This window comes from Thunnus albacares, chromosome 15, assembly GCF_914725855.1.
Source record: "Thunnus albacares chromosome 15, fThuAlb1.1, whole genome shotgun sequence".
NCBI lineage: Eukaryota > Metazoa > Chordata > Actinopteri > Scombriformes > Scombridae > Thunnus > Thunnus albacares.
In genome coordinates, this window is record NC_058120.1 from 10,623,988 (window position 1) to 10,640,288 (window position 16,301).

General features: G+C 38.7%; 1 protein-coding gene and 1 long non-coding RNA gene across 2 annotated transcripts; both read right to left on the reverse strand.

Annotated features, from left to right (window-relative positions):
• Positions 1–580: 580 nt before the first annotated feature.
• LOC122998540 (CD109 antigen-like) lies at positions 581–15,322 on the reverse strand. Its single transcript, XM_044375471.1, has 29 exons — positions 15,317–15,322; positions 15,082–15,204; positions 14,920–14,959; positions 14,449–14,530; positions 14,257–14,362; positions 14,032–14,152; positions 13,833–13,942; positions 13,543–13,734; positions 13,172–13,270; positions 12,982–13,044; positions 11,771–11,941; positions 11,516–11,668; positions 10,589–10,658; positions 10,330–10,414; positions 10,054–10,171; positions 9,033–9,146; positions 8,643–8,861; positions 8,161–8,302; positions 6,959–7,135; positions 6,635–6,716; positions 6,061–6,292; positions 5,776–5,947; positions 4,840–5,030; positions 4,284–4,439; positions 4,081–4,146; positions 2,703–2,842; positions 2,425–2,581; positions 1,358–1,460; positions 581–1,160 (listed from the first exon to the last, which is right to left on the reverse strand). The coding sequence occupies exons 1-29, from the start codon at positions 15,320–15,322 to the stop codon at positions 958–960; spliced, it is 3,693 nt and encodes a 1,230-aa protein (XP_044231406.1). The 3' UTR covers positions 581–957.
• LOC122997750 lies at positions 15,323–16,197 on the reverse strand. Its single transcript, XR_006407265.1, has 4 exons — positions 16,118–16,197; positions 15,821–15,978; positions 15,718–15,746; positions 15,323–15,550 (listed from the first exon to the last, which is right to left on the reverse strand). It is a non-coding gene; the product is annotated as an uncharacterized LOC122997750 (long non-coding RNA).
• Between the last annotated feature and the right edge of the window lie 104 nt (positions 16,198–16,301).

Genomic DNA, 16,301 nt, shown 5'->3' on the forward strand with positions numbered 1-16,301 from the left:
CAAAGTGAAATATGTCATGGACTGAGCACAGCAGGCTGAAATCTTTGAAATAACAGTCATATTTTGCGATACGTCAGCGTTGTCAAATCTGATTACTCTTCAGTGATGAGTTACATGTGTGTGTTCACTCTGCATACTTCTGCAGGTCAGTCTGCATTCCTCTGGCTCAGAGTTACATGACGTGGCAGAGGGGTAAGGTGCACTTTATCTCCCTCCAATCCACCTTATGAGGCATTTACCTACGTTTTGCCATTATGACACACTAACACAATAAAGTCAAGCGCATTCAGGCAGGACTGTTATATATCAACACGAGTGAAAACATATTACATCATAAAGTCTTCCATTTGCTGGGAAAGTACAGTAGAGCTGGAAGAGTAAATCTTATGAGCCTTTATTTTCAGCCTTAATATTGCTTCAGGCAGCTTAATGTGTCTCCATTTTCTGCCAAAATGGTGACAACAGGACACATGTGGAACTGAGAAATCATTTTCATTTGTTTTGTGATCTATACAGAAGTTTTGTATAAAACATTTTCATCAAGTCATCACATGAAATCATACAGAGAATGGCAGGCTGATTAAGTGAGGAAATTCTTAAATTTGCTTTTTAATGTATGAAACCAAAAATATGGACTGAAATATAACAGATACAACATTTTCAAAGAGTAATTTCTGATTTACATTCTGTCAAAATAAAACACAAATGAAAAATTGGTAAACAGTAGAGGGCACAAGTGCACTAAACAAAAGATCGTGTCACAGATCCTCTGAATGTTACAATCATTGGTCAAGAAAATTTTTGTAAATTTTAAATGAAAAAAAAAAACGAAAAAACACTTGAAATTGCATCCAGTGCATGAACATGTGTGCACATACAGTCCCAAATCTATGTATCTCAGTGTATATTCATTACTTCTAATTAGTTAAAATAATAGCTTTTAAAAATGAAATCTAATTAGAATATAGTGAAAAAGGCAGCAACTCCAAGAAACAGGCAACTTAGGCTGTAGGTGGAGCTGCGTATTGAGTGAGATGAGAGGGGGGACGACACCGTGATGGTGATACCTGGCCTACAGCGATCACAGCCTTCACCACAGAAGAAACAGGAGTGCATGTTGTTCAGGATATTTGAGTTGTATGTCCTTGTTGCTCTTCTCGCTGTGAGACAGGGGAAATAATCAGATAACTATGATCATGATGACATTATGATGTGATTCTCTGTGTGTTTCACTGTAAAATTATAATGGCCATGTGTATGTTGAGTGATCTCTACTTACATGACTTTCTGTACATTTCATTTTGTATGTGTGTACATACTTTAAAATTACAGCAAGACTGTTGTCCACTGTACTTACTAGGTTCATAGTAGTCATAAACCTGCACCACAGCATCCTGTACATGGGCCACTTTGTAATCTCTGATGACTGGAAGTCCGATGCAAACCTCTGATTTGGTAAGCTGCAAATGATACCGGACAAGTGAGTGATGATACACTGTCTGTACAATTCTTAAGTAATTTGTGATCTACCTTGCCTCTACTTTTTTTGTAAATTAAAGCTGGTAAGAAGTGCCAACAAACCTCTTTGGCCACGTCATAGAAACAAATAGAACAACATACTGTAAATGCGCCAGTTTATACAAGGATTGTCTGTTTAGTTGACTGTCCTTTTCTGATAAACACACTGTCTTTATTGTTAATCTTTCTAAAAGCAGAGCTACAGTACATGTAGAAGTTGAGCAGTGAGCAGAGCCAAAGTTAGCCAACTGGCAAACATTACTGGTAAACAAGAATAATGGAAATACCGTGACATGATATTTGTGAACCTGATGTATGTTTAATGACTTCAGCCAAAATGCTAACCTTGGTTGTAGCTTAACATATTTTTTAGTTATCAACGACAGCACTACACCTTATGTTATCCTTCTCCTCTAGAATGAATTTAATTGTACTTTAATGGTACTTTATAAGAAAACTGTGGTTATTTGACCTGAGGAGGAATTTATATTCTACATTTACACACAAATTACACAGGGTGGGTTCTGAAGGCTAATTCTGATATATTTAGACTGAACTAAACTGATTTCATGCAACACATCAATAAATAAGATTAAAATTAAGTGAATGGATTCAGTATTCCTCCAAAAGAAATATATTCTGGGCGATGTGGTGAGGACTTTTAAACAGATTTTAAACCTTCATACTGGGAAATAAAATTACATAAAAAATGTAGGTTGCTCTGGGAGAATTTGGACACATGATTTATAATTCTGGCTATGGCCCTGTGTCATATGGCTCCTACCATGAAGATTTAACAAGACCAATAAAAAGTTCTAGGGGCTCTATTTTGGAAAAATGTTTTGTATAACTACAACAACAATCTGCCTCTAATTCATAAGCTTGACATGATTGTGAAACTCTTACTGAATCGAGGTAGAGGCTGACTTTCTCAGGCAGTATCTCCACCTTTCTGACAAGATCTGTTGGGGTAGCAGCTTCAGGGGAAAGACTGAAACCACTGAGCATGCCCACATCCAATATAACCATTCCTGTTTGAGATATCACCTGATTGTTCTTTAATCTAGAATGGAAAAAAAGCAAAAGGTCATAAGATACGAGAGCCCTGGAACATGAAAAAGATGCCAAATGTCAAAAGCTAAAATTAGCTTGACATATGTGCCTGTCTGCGTCATGCTGCTTACCTCGTGCATATAAATAACAACATGTGATTGTGGTCTCTCTCTTCAGTAATGTTCACACCTAATAGGAAAGCCTCCTCGTCTGTGGTGTGCTGGAGATTCTGAGAAAACGCTTTGCTCTCCAGGTTGTAAAAGATATTCATCTGGATGGATACATGGAAGGGTTTTAAAAATGTAGAATGTTAGGTTTAGTGGTGAAGAGCCCTGGTTTACTGTTTACTTTACCTCCTGATACCACAGCCTGAGATTATATAAGTGGATAATGCCTCAAGACCCCAAAAACAGTATATGTTTGAGAAAACCCACTATCCCATAAAGCAAAAACAAAATAAAGATTGAATCTCTGCGTTTGCTTACTTCATTCAACATTTAAAGTACTGAATTACAGGCAGTAAAAAAGTTATATGATGGAGGGGGGCTGGAACAGAAGATAACAGGTTTCAAATTAAACAAAGTAAAACAATTAACCTCCACTATAGTCCTCTAAGTGATATTATCTGGACATACTAAACGCAGACAGGACATGAAGCTACAATATGTGTTCCAGATGTTAATTGATGGGAGTCTATTATCCTGCTACATATGCATTTAGCTGTTTTGGCTTGGCATTTACAATGCAGCACATTGTGCTGGGTGACGCTATCATGCACAGCTGCTGTGTTCAATTTATTCTGGTCATGCTCCGGTTGTTAAACTATACTTTATGTTGAGATGAATATGCTGAATATACAGAAACATTACCGCATTGTGAGGGGTTGTTTTGGAGTTGTGGTGTAATATTTTCCTGTAATATTGATGCTTAGCGGAATTCATATTAAAGGATAGATTCACATTTTTTTTTGTTTTGTTAGGTGCCCATATGAACATTGAAACTGGTTTTGTTTGCTGTAATCATTCCTACTGTTCATATTGACCATTGGAAGATCCTCTCCAGATGTGCTTAGAATGTAAATGATGGGGGGGGGGCAAAATCCACAGCCCTTGTTTTAAGCAAAAATGTATTTATCCATTTAGCTGAAGATAATATGAGGCTTCAGTTGCCTGAGTTAGTAAAATAAAGTGGATATCTTCCATAGTTACAGTCTTTGAGGTAAAAAAAAAAAAATCCACCTTTGTGTCTCGACTGGCAGTGTTTCCCTGTTCTGCTGCATCAGAAGAGTAGTAACAGAAAGAGGGAATTTGGCACTAAAAAGCCTAACTTTAGAAGATATTGACTTGATTTGACTAATTTGGATGGCTGAAGCCTCATATTAGTTTCAAATACACTTGCATAGAAGTAGGGCTGTGGATTTTGTCCCCCATCACTTAGAGTGAAAGTGCATTGTGCAGGGATCTCTTAGTGATCAAAAAAATAAATAAAACAACAGTACTGTACAATTACCTGAAATATGGCGAATCCTCTTCCTTCCATGTATATATTTATGTGTAGATCTTTGTCAGCATTAATCTAAGAAAAGTAGAAGATTAACTCCAGGATGATAAATTAAACTGTGATACAGTAAATACAGCACCATTTAAAATATCAATTAATATATGCATCAGGAAAGAAGCATGGGATCCCACCCACATCTGGTCATCCATTACCTCTCGGCTCTGATACATCCGATAGTTGGTGGAGTTGATTTGAAAGGCTGACACAAACGAAGACGTTGGGGCAGATATATTCAGCCTGAGGTCAATGGCGTTGGCACCACTAAAAGCAGCATAGTAAGCCAGAGCCTGGAGGGCAACTACTGTGTCCTGAGATATAAAAAAAGGTTGAAGGTCAAAATAAATATATGCATCCGGATTATATGACCAGATAGATATACTGTAAATGATTTGGTGCAGAACTGGGGAATATTTGCAGCTATTTTTACATATGAAATAATAAATTGTGCATTTTATTATTTAGCATACAGAATATTAATAAAATTGGCATCTGTAAATTTCATCATGAGTCCTTGAGCTTTTACTACTAGTAGAGCATAGGCTAGTCAAGGGCAGTTCCAGTTTAAACACAAGAACACTACTGGAAGACAAAATGCCCCCAAAATAAGTCCAAGTGTCCTTTGGACCAAACAGGCTGTGTTGTATTTTTAGTTACATAGTTAAACATAAGTTCCGTGAAAAGCAGAAAAAAGGTTTAGCCTTACTGTACCTGTGTGGACCCGTAGCCACCTAGATGGTTTCTCTGCTTGCTTAACCACTTGATGAGTGCAATGCCCTCCACTAAGTTGCCTTGCCGAAAAAGAGCCAGCACCACATACGAGGCCATCTCAATCTGCACTGAGTGCGGCTGCCAGCCATGTGAGTCCAGGCCAGCAGAGGATCTCCACATCATGACTCCATCTTAGACATGACATGACAATGTAATCAATAACCAGTAATGTCCACAGATTCATCATGCTGCACAATGAAAAGAAAATCTCCATGAGCACCACCAGGAATCTAACCACATAAAAAGTGCTGAAATATCGCTTTTTATTGTTGTTGCTGCTGCTGTTTCTCTTCTGTGGATGTGGATCTTAGGGGAAAAGTAGTTCTAAAAATTGACCAGATGGTGGTGCAATACATGCAAATTGACTAATGACATGGAAAAAATTTATTGAAACAAAAGTATCTTTTCAGCCTGTAAGACTTCATAATGATTAGTCTTTCTATTTGAAGGAGTATCTGTAACAACATTTTTTTTTAAATTTTACATTTAGGCCTTCAATCATTGGTGATAGAAAACTTTTGCTTCTCAGGCTCACTTTTATACTTACACCCTTACCCTTGACATATTGGTTATTTCACCATCCTACTTCAGCATATCAAATTTATGGTACATTTCCATTGAAGGTGGTGCTACAATAATAATCTTTAATTTCTTAATTCAATATGTGTCGGGTCAAAACTAAACTCAACTAAACATGTAATGCATCTTGTATTGTACATCTTTGATAACAGGATGAATGTTACTTAAAAAAAAAAGTAAATTGTGACAAAAATAATAAGACAAACAAATAGCACATTTGATGTCAGTGCATTTAAGTTGACAGGTGATCCTGTGAATTCCTGAGAGTAAAATAGCAGAAAATCTTCACTAAATTACCTCTGTAGTAAGCTCTCCTGCTCAGCTCAGCCAGAGCAGTGCCAGCCACAGGACTGTTGGCCAGAGTCAAAGCATAAGCCACCAGACACAGGCTGTAGTTACTGACCACTCCACTGGATACTCTGCTCTCCAGGTACTTCTGGGCCAGGGACACATTGGCTGGGAACATGCTCTTCACACAAAGTAACCAGACAAAACATCATTAGTGTCGGTTGACTATACTATATTTCACATGACAGCACTTTAATTAAAAATTTTAGGTTATTCCCCATGTGAGACTCTCACCGCATAGGTGTTGTCCTCCAGTAGTGCCATCAGTACATAAGCAGTGAGGGCCACAGGACCATTATCCAGCCCTCCCTGCATCTCCGTGTGTATCAACCTCCCCACCTCACTGAACTCTCCCTGGGGCCCCTGGTGGCCTAAGAGCCAGGTCATGGCCCTGATCAGAACACTCTGGTCTATCTGCATATAGGGTTGAGCCTGGAGGAAGCACCTTAGCACAAAGGCTGTCAGCCTGTGAACCCAAACAGAGGCAGAGAGATTTAATTAATATAGATTTAAAAGATGGAAAGCTGCAAACAAGACAAAGTGAATTCAAACCCCAGTTTGTCCCACAATAAGTACTAAAACAAAAAAGACTGAGTTAGATATTTTTGCTTTTTTTGCCACTCAAACCTAATTTATGCTTATTTCAGGACACATTTCAAGACAGAGTATTTTCCCCAAAACTCCTGATTCTCAAGTGAACACTGCATTAAAAATATGAAACTCTCTCTGCTACACAGACAGAATATTTCACCTGATTTGTAAACAAATGCGTGTTACTCGTATCTTTAACATTAAACTGATGACCTACCATGTGCTACCAGAGGTGTCGCTGGCTCCAAAAGCACTGAAGGAACCATCAGTTCGTTGGTAGGACAGTTGTCTTTGATATCCTAAAAGAAGAAAATATAACATGTTTGCCATGATATTCAATCAGTAAATTTACTATGCAGTGATGCAGAAATCTATAACAAACCCCTACAAGAACCCTAAATTTTATCTGCTGGATTATCACTCAGAAGATGCTCTGTTACATCTAAATAGCACTTGAAACAACCTTGCCTGTACATTATACTGTACACAGTACATTTACTGTAATACAGTGATGCCAATGAATCATGTAAAGGTTTCATACCTTCCATCATATAGCCCAGAGCCCTGCTTCTGATCTCCTGATCATCCTGACTTGACTTGTCCAAGTACTGGAGAACATAAATACTTGGAGCAAAGTGGATAAGGTTCTGCTCCCCACATCCAAGAGGCATCTGAATCAGAGAATCCAAGTTGTTGATGGACAAGGCCAAGATATCACCTTTGTAAAACAATATAAGAGAGAAGGAGGAAGGATTTAACTGTTGCGCAACATGTTCACTAATACTGCAGGTAGTAATTACAGGGACAGGTTTCAGACCAGACAGACCTAAAAGGGGAACAGTAAGTGTCTGTGCTTCACACCTGATATTATGCCTTTTTTATTGCCTTGCAAAAACCCACCAAAGGTTCCAGATGGGAAATTGAACCTCGTAAGTGTAGAACTGAGTACAAGGAGCAAAACTGGCAGAAGAGGAGGAAATAGCATGAAACATAGACACTCCAGAGTTTCACTGTCACCATCACCAAAGACATGGTGTGAACAAGAAGCTCTTCTTATACCTCTGCTCAATCTGTATCTTTTCTTCACTCCTCAGGCAGTTGGAAATACTATGTATATACTATAATAATGAATGCTTTCAGGAAAATCTTAAAATGTGAGCTTCAAAAAATACTAGTCTAAATGTGCCAGCTATTGACCTGTATATAAAAGAAAGCATAAAACCATAATATAAGAGAAAGCATAAAACAGTATTTTTGAAGTGGTCACTTGGAAACTCAGGGCAGAGTTTAAGTTATGAGGTATGGAAGGATGGAGTAAAAAAACCTATAAAATACAATCACAAGCAGAAAGCTACAGTTCTGCACATTTGCCTGATGTTTAATAAAGCTGACTATCACGACAAGCACAGAAACCACAAATTCGGCCCCAACTGAGGAAAATAAATACTGAGGATTGCCTTTCTACCATGACAAACATGGATGGAGCCAAGCCAAACATCTTGACATTTGTTCAGAATCTGCCCTCCATAAACATTCCTTTTTGATGTCCATCGTTTCCATTTTTCAGTACCTAAATACTTTCAGGACAGCACTCAGTTTGATACCCATATACCCAAGCTCATCATCTAAACACAAAGGAAAATGCTTGTGCACATTACGTATGTCTAATTTACTAAAAATAAACAAACTGCACTCAGATGGAACTGCCACTGGCAAAACAGGGAGGACAAATGGTAGACGTACCAACCAAGGCCACATGGGCCCTCTGGCTGCCCGGTACCACATCTGGTGGAAAGGAGAAGGAGACGGATCTAGAATTGTTGTGCTTCACTGGTGCCAGCTCCAGAAACAGAGTCTCTGAGAAGGACTGTTCAACTCCCTCAGGCTTCAGGAACATGGGAATAATTCACAGTTAGCACAGGATTAACTCTATGCCACATAGCATGTTGCATTTTATACTGAATCCTTAGATCTAAATACACTTCTTGTACAGAAACATCATGTCTACAATGAAGGTCCTATGAGAAATTATACTCTACTTCCTATTCACCAATCAAGTTCCTGCTTCACATTCAAGTAGCTTCTGGACATATACAGTACAGTAGCTGAGCTGCTCAGCCAAAAAAAGGGGGATTTGAACCAGCAATCTTTACCAACAACCCAAGTTACACTTCACACACACAGTAAATTAATTGATATTATCCAAAGTTTCTATCATGCATTACCTTCACAAGCACTCTCCAAACAAGGTTGTCTGAGGCCTCTGCAGAGATGGCGTCCACAGATATTTCCATCTCGCCCAGAGCCACAGGCCTTATAGGGAACATGGCTGAGGCAGAGACGTGACTTCCTAAGGTGAGTTTTTGGGCATTTACGACAGAGACGTCACCTCTGTCTGCCAAAACAAACTCAAAGGCCTCACTCTGTGCTAGCAGCAGCATGACCTATGGAGAGAAAAATATGTGGAGAAAGCATGATCTTTTTAAACAAAGAATATAACATCTTCTATGAGCCACAAATGACAGTGAGAGATATTTATTATTGGAAGATACTGATAAATCACCCGTGAGGGAATTTCTTTCAGCAGAATATTCCTCAAGTGTAGTCCTCCATACCTCTATGTCCCGCTCTAAATGGTTGATGATGTTCACCTCCAACACCATCTCCTCTCCTCTGATGAGGTATGATGGGACATCGAGAGACAAGGAGAAATCTTTGGACACTGTCAACTGTGAATGAGGGGTTGTTAAGCAAAAATTAAAACAGACTTTGGCTAACATTGTTAGCAGTGAGTATTAAAAGTTAGGGAACAGGGCTCTTACCAGTAGGGTTACAGCCTTAGTCACACCGTTTATACTTATGTACATGTGCATTTAAATTCTGTAAATTGGATTAGATTAGATTTCTTTAAAACAGGAGTTGTGTCATTGTCACATTGATATAATGGCCACTTATTTTTCTGGCCATGCTAGTGGTGTATAGCCTATGGCTTGATGGAAATGTCAGTCTGCTGAATCAGAACTATGGCTCACACATTCATGGCACTCTCAGGATGAATTTTAACAACTTTGGTGGTCCCTTGACATTTCCTCTGGCTCCATCGTCAAAACAAAATTTCAATATGTCCAGTAGTTTGGTTTATGACCAAATACCTGTAAAACTAATGACATTGCCATCAACCTCAGCAGCCAATTAACTGGTGAAGATGGAAGATAAGATGGTGAACATAGCATGCTGATGTAAGCATTCAGCTCAAAGCACTGCTTATGCCTAAGTGCAGCCTCACAAAGCCGCTAGGATGGCTGTATAGACTTGTTCTGATATTATTATAGTTACCACAGAAAATAAAAATAAAAATTACCATCACTATCAAAATGGCCAAAAGTCAGATTTCATTAAAGATTGTTAAAGCTGCAATGCTTAGGGCACAAAGATTTTTTCCAGGTTATGTGTCTCACAATGGCAGCAGGGGGAAGGACTGAACATCAGATGTAAATATTACTGCTCATGTCTCCTTTTCAGTACAGACAAAAAAACAAAACATCCTCTGTGCAAAAGGAAACAAGATTTGTGCGAAATATCCCGAAATCAAGAAACTATCAAGTATATTGAGGCACATATTGAGTATTTAGTTACCTTTTGTGGCACAGGAGTGAAGCCCAAACTGAGGTTATCTGACATCACCAGTGCTACAGCTGTCAGAGAAGTAACACCATCTGGCACTTTTATTTTCCCACTTGTCCATGTTTTATCACTGACAGAAACGGAAGAGAAAAGCACTGAAACACTGAATGTAGAAGGTTTTGTTCTAAATACGATTACCTGTGCTTATACTGCACTTTTGACAATTATTATCTGTTACTTAGTTTGCCCTGCTACCCATGTCCAGCACATGCACCTTTCAGCACTCACCTAACATTAACATCTAACCACAGAAAGGACTCAGTGGCATCCAGCCAGTGGCTCCTGTACTTCTCCACCATAAGAACTTCTACCTCTGAAAACACAAAGAAAAGGGAAAGAATTCAGAGGCCCAATATGTATTCATATCTGGAGAATCAATCCAGTATTGTAATTGTGAGAGAAATCCAATATGCTAAATGACCACAAGGGGGACTCTTGTGGAAAGTAGATGCTCTATTAAAAGGCTCACATTGATTTATCATCTCACCATCTTTAAGTCCATCAGGCTGCTTTTTCTTATACAGTCTGGCATTGGTCAGCATCCTAATATTACATTTCTGTGGTGTGGGAGACACAACAAAAGATGATAATGGTAAATCTGTAATTGTAGCTGCAAAAAATACAGCTATAAACTGTTTTTAGATTATTATTGAGATTCAACAGGAAAGCCTGTACTAAGGTCATTAATGATACACCACTAGTGTGAAAGCCCATTAAATATGGGTCAGGTCTTGATGGGTGATGTAAGGTGTAAAACGGTCTGAGCTTTGTAGATGCCTTAGGAGATCTCAAGTCTATTCTACAAGACACAATACATGCCGCCAGTGCTTTGGAGATGAGAGAAGGTCATCTTAAGACAGCCAACTGTAGCATAGCTTTGTTTCCTCCATCATGTATCCATGAATAACCCTCAGGTTGGGCACACAACTCTGCATCCAACACACTAGAGTTACCAGCTCTTAGAAACAGCAGAGTCAGCTTCTAACAAAGCACACAGATAGGTTACATCCAGAGTAACCGGTTTAGTGGTCACACTCTGAATACTCATACAGTAACTAACTGGGAAAAGCAACTCTAAGAAGATTTTACAATAGATTTAGGAGACTGGGTGTACTGGTGCTTTGTGATCAAACTGTGTGGTTGGACAAAGGAGAAATCAAGTAAATCTGACAGCATCTAAACTGACGGTCATCTTTTTACTTTCTGAAGGAGGTTCACAGAAGTTTCAGTTTCAGAGATTATATTTTGGGCTTTTGTTGAAAGATTTTTGCCAAGGCTTTACAGCTTAGTGTAGCTTCTGGGCTCCTATTGAGTGACTTTAAATCCCAATCACAACAAATGAGCTAATCACAGTGTTTTGAACCTCAAAAGGAGCTGTCCTTTAGGTTTTGGCAAATGTAAATGGTTGTCATACCTGTTCCACTTTTAAATCTAGGTCAGCCTGCGGAGTTTCATCATGCATCCCCATTACTATGACTCCCACCTGGGACTTGGGTTCGAGGACAGTTACTGTGAGCGATACCTGCTCACCTGGCTGGGCTTTGTCACTGCTCCAGTTTAGAGATACCTGGACAAGCAAAACCATAGAAAGTCACAGGGGTATGTCCAGCAACATTATGCATTTATTAGAATAACATGACTACAGTGAAAGAACAACAAATTACTGTACATAGCCGTGTTGGTTGATGGGTATGTGTGCTGTGTCGCTGGTGACCTCTCCATCAGAGAGGATACAGTAGACAGTGACACAGGCCTCAGGAGACCAGGACACTGTTGGGACCAGAGAAAAAAATGAGGAAGTCTTTGTCCCAGCAGCCACCACTTGACCTCTAGAGCTCACCTGCAAGTACGACGATAAGGGGAGAATGGTGATTAAAAGCAGTAAAGCTGAGACACCACCTTTTGGATTTCTTTAAATAATGGAAAAACAAAAAAACATATGTACACGTCTCTATTGCACCCGATTTATCATCAAAGTTTGTTCCATGTAGCAATTGTACCCAGTGTAAGATTTCCATTAAAACAACATTTTTTATCATCCAAGATCGGACAAAAAAAATGTATCTCCTGCTACACCAAGAATGTGAGATACATCTTAAAATGCCTTTGGAAAAAATCTGTGTTGGTAAAACTGTGACTTATGTTACTGAGCCTATGTTTTTTTATTCACTGAATTTTTCTTCACATCTGTGGGCAGTTTTTTACACTTCTCTGTTATGTCTTTGATACTAATGCTATATGTTTTTTGTTTCATCATTCTAACGCAAACATGAATATGCATTTGTGAGCATTTTTTCATATAATGCTCTTGATGACCACTCCTGCTTGTGAGGTTCTGTTTGTATTTGGCAATGTTATGCTCTGAAGGACTTTGAGATAATTAACTGGGTGCGATGGAAATAATCGTGCAGATGTTTTAATCTTTTTACATTGCTATTTTTTTACATCCAGCGGTCAAACTATTGTCAAAGTATTTGTTATTTGTGTTTAACCATAAACTTTCTTAAATATGCTGTAGTGTTTTGTTTAAAAAGATAATAAGCACATTGATGTCCATAATTTCCCATGATAATCTATAGCTGCATTTTCTGAAGCATATTTTAGCATCGCGTTATATAAGCTAAGCTAATCCATCTCCAAACATTGGCAACAAATCATTCTTTGCAAAAACTACATTTCTGCCAGAATTACATTTGTTTCTTAGGTGTGCAGTCAAGTTGTAATCAACCCTGACTTTTCCTTGATTGATTTTCTACAAACTTGTGTGACTTGTGTAACTACAAATTCTTACAGATACAATATGTCAATAAAAGAAAATGGCAAATTATACTTTTTGCAAATGTTTTGCATGGATTACTTCATATGTTTGACCAAACATACCACAAAGTGAAGCTCAGCTGGCTGAAAGGTGCTTTCCACATCTATTTGAAGAGGCGATCCAATCTGTAAATTAAAAATGTAATATGAAATATTTCTTGGCTTCATAATTAACAATATAATTTCAGCATGTTTACTATATGCACTCATTTTTAATGTACCACAATGCTACAAAATACATGTTTACTGGTACCTGTGCGGGTAAAGTTGAGGAGATCTGAATATATGAGCTGCTAGGAGAGGAGTAGTTGTTGTAGACCTTCAGGGTCTCCTCATTGGACTGGAATCTGGCCTGAATATATACACAAAATGTAAAAAATACATATAAACCTGGGGATAAAACAATAATTTTGGCTATTAGATTTAAAACAAACTAAACATCATCTGAACAAATCTGTTAGGCTTTTAGATGTTTACGATTTTTTTAACTAGTGAGAAATTTTTGCTTTCTGGCAAACGTGTGTAATCTTACTGTACTGAAACTACTCATCTTCCATACAAACAGCTAAAAGGTACTTTTCCCAGAGGACCAACATTCCAGGCACTGTACATTAAAATACTCACCCGAATAAAAAGCATCTCTACTTGAGCCTGTAACTTAAACTTAATGTGGACGTTCCCATCCTCAGGCACTGGAAGTGTCACAATTGTAGGTCCAGCATCCATCATGGATGTTCTCTGAGTGATTTCAACCAAAGCAGAGTACAATCGATCTAGTGAGCTCAGTGGCTTTCTGTCATATCTAGAGACCCTAAGCTGTGGATTTCAAGCAGAGAAGGGAAGTTTCTAGTTAGCTCATGGAACTGTTTAAAACAGATGTCAAATAAAATGAATAATAATGATAATTCACTCACTTTTGTAGAGAAGTGTAGAGACGGTTTTAGTGAAAGTGGAAATTCATAGAATTCAAGCTGGAATGTATTCTTCATAAGATGGACTTCAACAGTTTTGCTGACTTTAAATCCTTAAGTGATAAGACATGATATAACAGAATAGTTTGAGATTTGAGGATGCAACAGAAATGCATATATAATATAATGATGCATATCTTACCGGTGGAGTTCACGCAAGCAGTAACATGTATAACAACATGGCCATCATCATCCATCCCTGATGAAGCATGCAGGGCCTGAAGCTGACCCTTGTTGAAGAAAAACTGTGTTGACCCATAAATCTGAAAAATAAGGGTTAAAAGACAGCTAGTTCAATTTAGAATGCAAATACATTTAAATACTGGCTAAAATAATAGGGTCCACTACAGTGACGATAAAACCTCACCTCTTTGGTTTGTGTTAGCTTGAATGCAGAGGTTGAATTGTCCATAGCAGAAGCCACAGTAAGTGAGACAGCCAGTGTTCCCTGTACAGGTTGTCCACTGGGGTAACTAGAAGAAAAATCCAAAGTACTACAGTATACTTAACATATGTGCAAATGTGATAACATTGATTTGCATTATCTCATTGAACTTACAGGGCTCTCACTGATCCTGAGATGTCATCTCCAACCAGGGCCTGTGGTGGCGTCTTGACCAGCACTTCAAAGTGAGGAGGCTCTGCAGAACAGCAGTCAGTAAAGATGTAGGCATGACAGTAATTAAAAAGATAGGTTGCCTTTTTCCAAGTCTACCTTCATACAATACTCACATCCCAATGTGTACATTGAAGGAGTTACTGGTCACTGTAAATGTTGCTTGTACTTGTTGCTTTATACTTGAAGTAAAGAGATCTCTTCTTAAAGCAATTTCAGTGTAAGTTATGAGGGACAAAATCCACAGTACTAGTTTGGTCCAAATATGCATTCCTCAGTTCAGCCAAAGCTAAAATGAAGCTGTAGCAATCTGTGGGCATGTCAGTATTGTTTCAAGATAAACCTTTAAACAATGCAAACCTAATCTTTAAGCTTATTTTTTTAAATATAGTAATAAACTGACATATCAGTTACCATGGTTCTCCACAATGAATGTTTTCTCATCAGTCATGCCCTGAAGTGAAGAGGATGGGAGGTGAAATAGGTAAATGCTTTTTTAAAATCTATATCGTTTAATTCAAATAGTCTTTTAAACAGGCATACAAAGGTGCATAAAATGTTATATTTCATCCCTACATTCACTGTGATTGTGATCGCCCACTGTCCAAGAGGAGACGTCTGGGATAAACTGAATTCCCGCAACACGATCCCCAGATTCCCTGTGGACTCCCACCTGTCCACAGTGTTCCCACCGGGATCCTGCATATGACAAAAGAACGTCAATCAATCTTCCCACCACCACACAATGCCTGACTTAAATCTATTCACACTCCTCTCGCTTTGTGCTTTCACACAGAAAACAGAGACCTACCCGCATAGAGATATCCACTCTGCCTTTGTATGGATGATTATCTAACTGGACAGACACAACTCTGACGTTAACAGTATCCCCCGGTTGGTAGCGTGATCTGTCAGTTTGAATGAAGCTGGAGACATTCCTGAGGTTGAAGCTGAGGGTGGTGGTGTTGGTGAAAATGAGATCATCCCCCTTGTAGCCCCTCACCGTCAAGTTTAAGAGGGAACTTTGGGTTATAGAGGCAGGAATCTGGAGCGGTTTTAGACAGTGTTGTCAGTAACATATACATGTGATATCAGGCTATGGCTGCAGGTAAAAACAAGTTATTTATTCATTGCAAACATTTCACTCATCTGTAAGACAGAAGTAACCATTTTCTCAACTTTTAAAAGAAATAAGAGGAAAATCATACTCACAGGAGGGAGTGAGAGGATCCTGGTCAAACCTGAAAAGTAGAATGATGCTTTAGCCCTCTCAAACTCAAAAAGTCATGATGCAAAAAAGTAATATCAGTGTCACCTCCTTGGAAGTCCTCCGTTTGGGATACTTTGTTGTTGTTGTTGTCATATTCAACTTCAGCCTCCACCCTACCAGAGAAGTCAGCAAGGACAGTGACAGCCAACGGAGTGGGTGTCTCAGCATGCAACACCTCTGGTCCTGAGATCAGAAACAATGTCCTGATAGAAAGAGGAAGAATTGGTTGTTATTGAATGGTGAGATAAGGGCATTAGGTAAATATTGCATCAATATATAAAAGAAGTATTTAGGTATTTTTTCCAGTGTCAAACAATGATTCGAACAAATCACACAACTTACTTGGATGACTCCTGAGTCAAACCCGGCACAGCAGAACACACAACTCCCAAACACACAGCAAGCGTCCAGATCCAATCCATGTTTCTGCTGCTGGCTTCACCACACATCCGAGATTTTCCTTTGGTTCAAACTGAAAGCGGACACTTCAACTGACCTGGACCTGCATGAGACAAAACCCCACCTC

Bases quoted from the DNA above. Each gene is read 5' to 3' on its own strand.
- LOC122998540 (XM_044375471.1), bottom strand. The intron at 11,669-11,770 runs GTACAGTAATTT...TTGCTTGTCCAG, and splicing joins CCATCAACCAACACGGCTAT to GTATCTCTAAACTGGAGCAG. The intron at 1,461-2,424 runs GTAAGAGTTTCA...TATCATTTGCAG, and splicing joins TCAGCCTCTACCTCGATTCA to CTTACCAAATCAGAGGTTTG.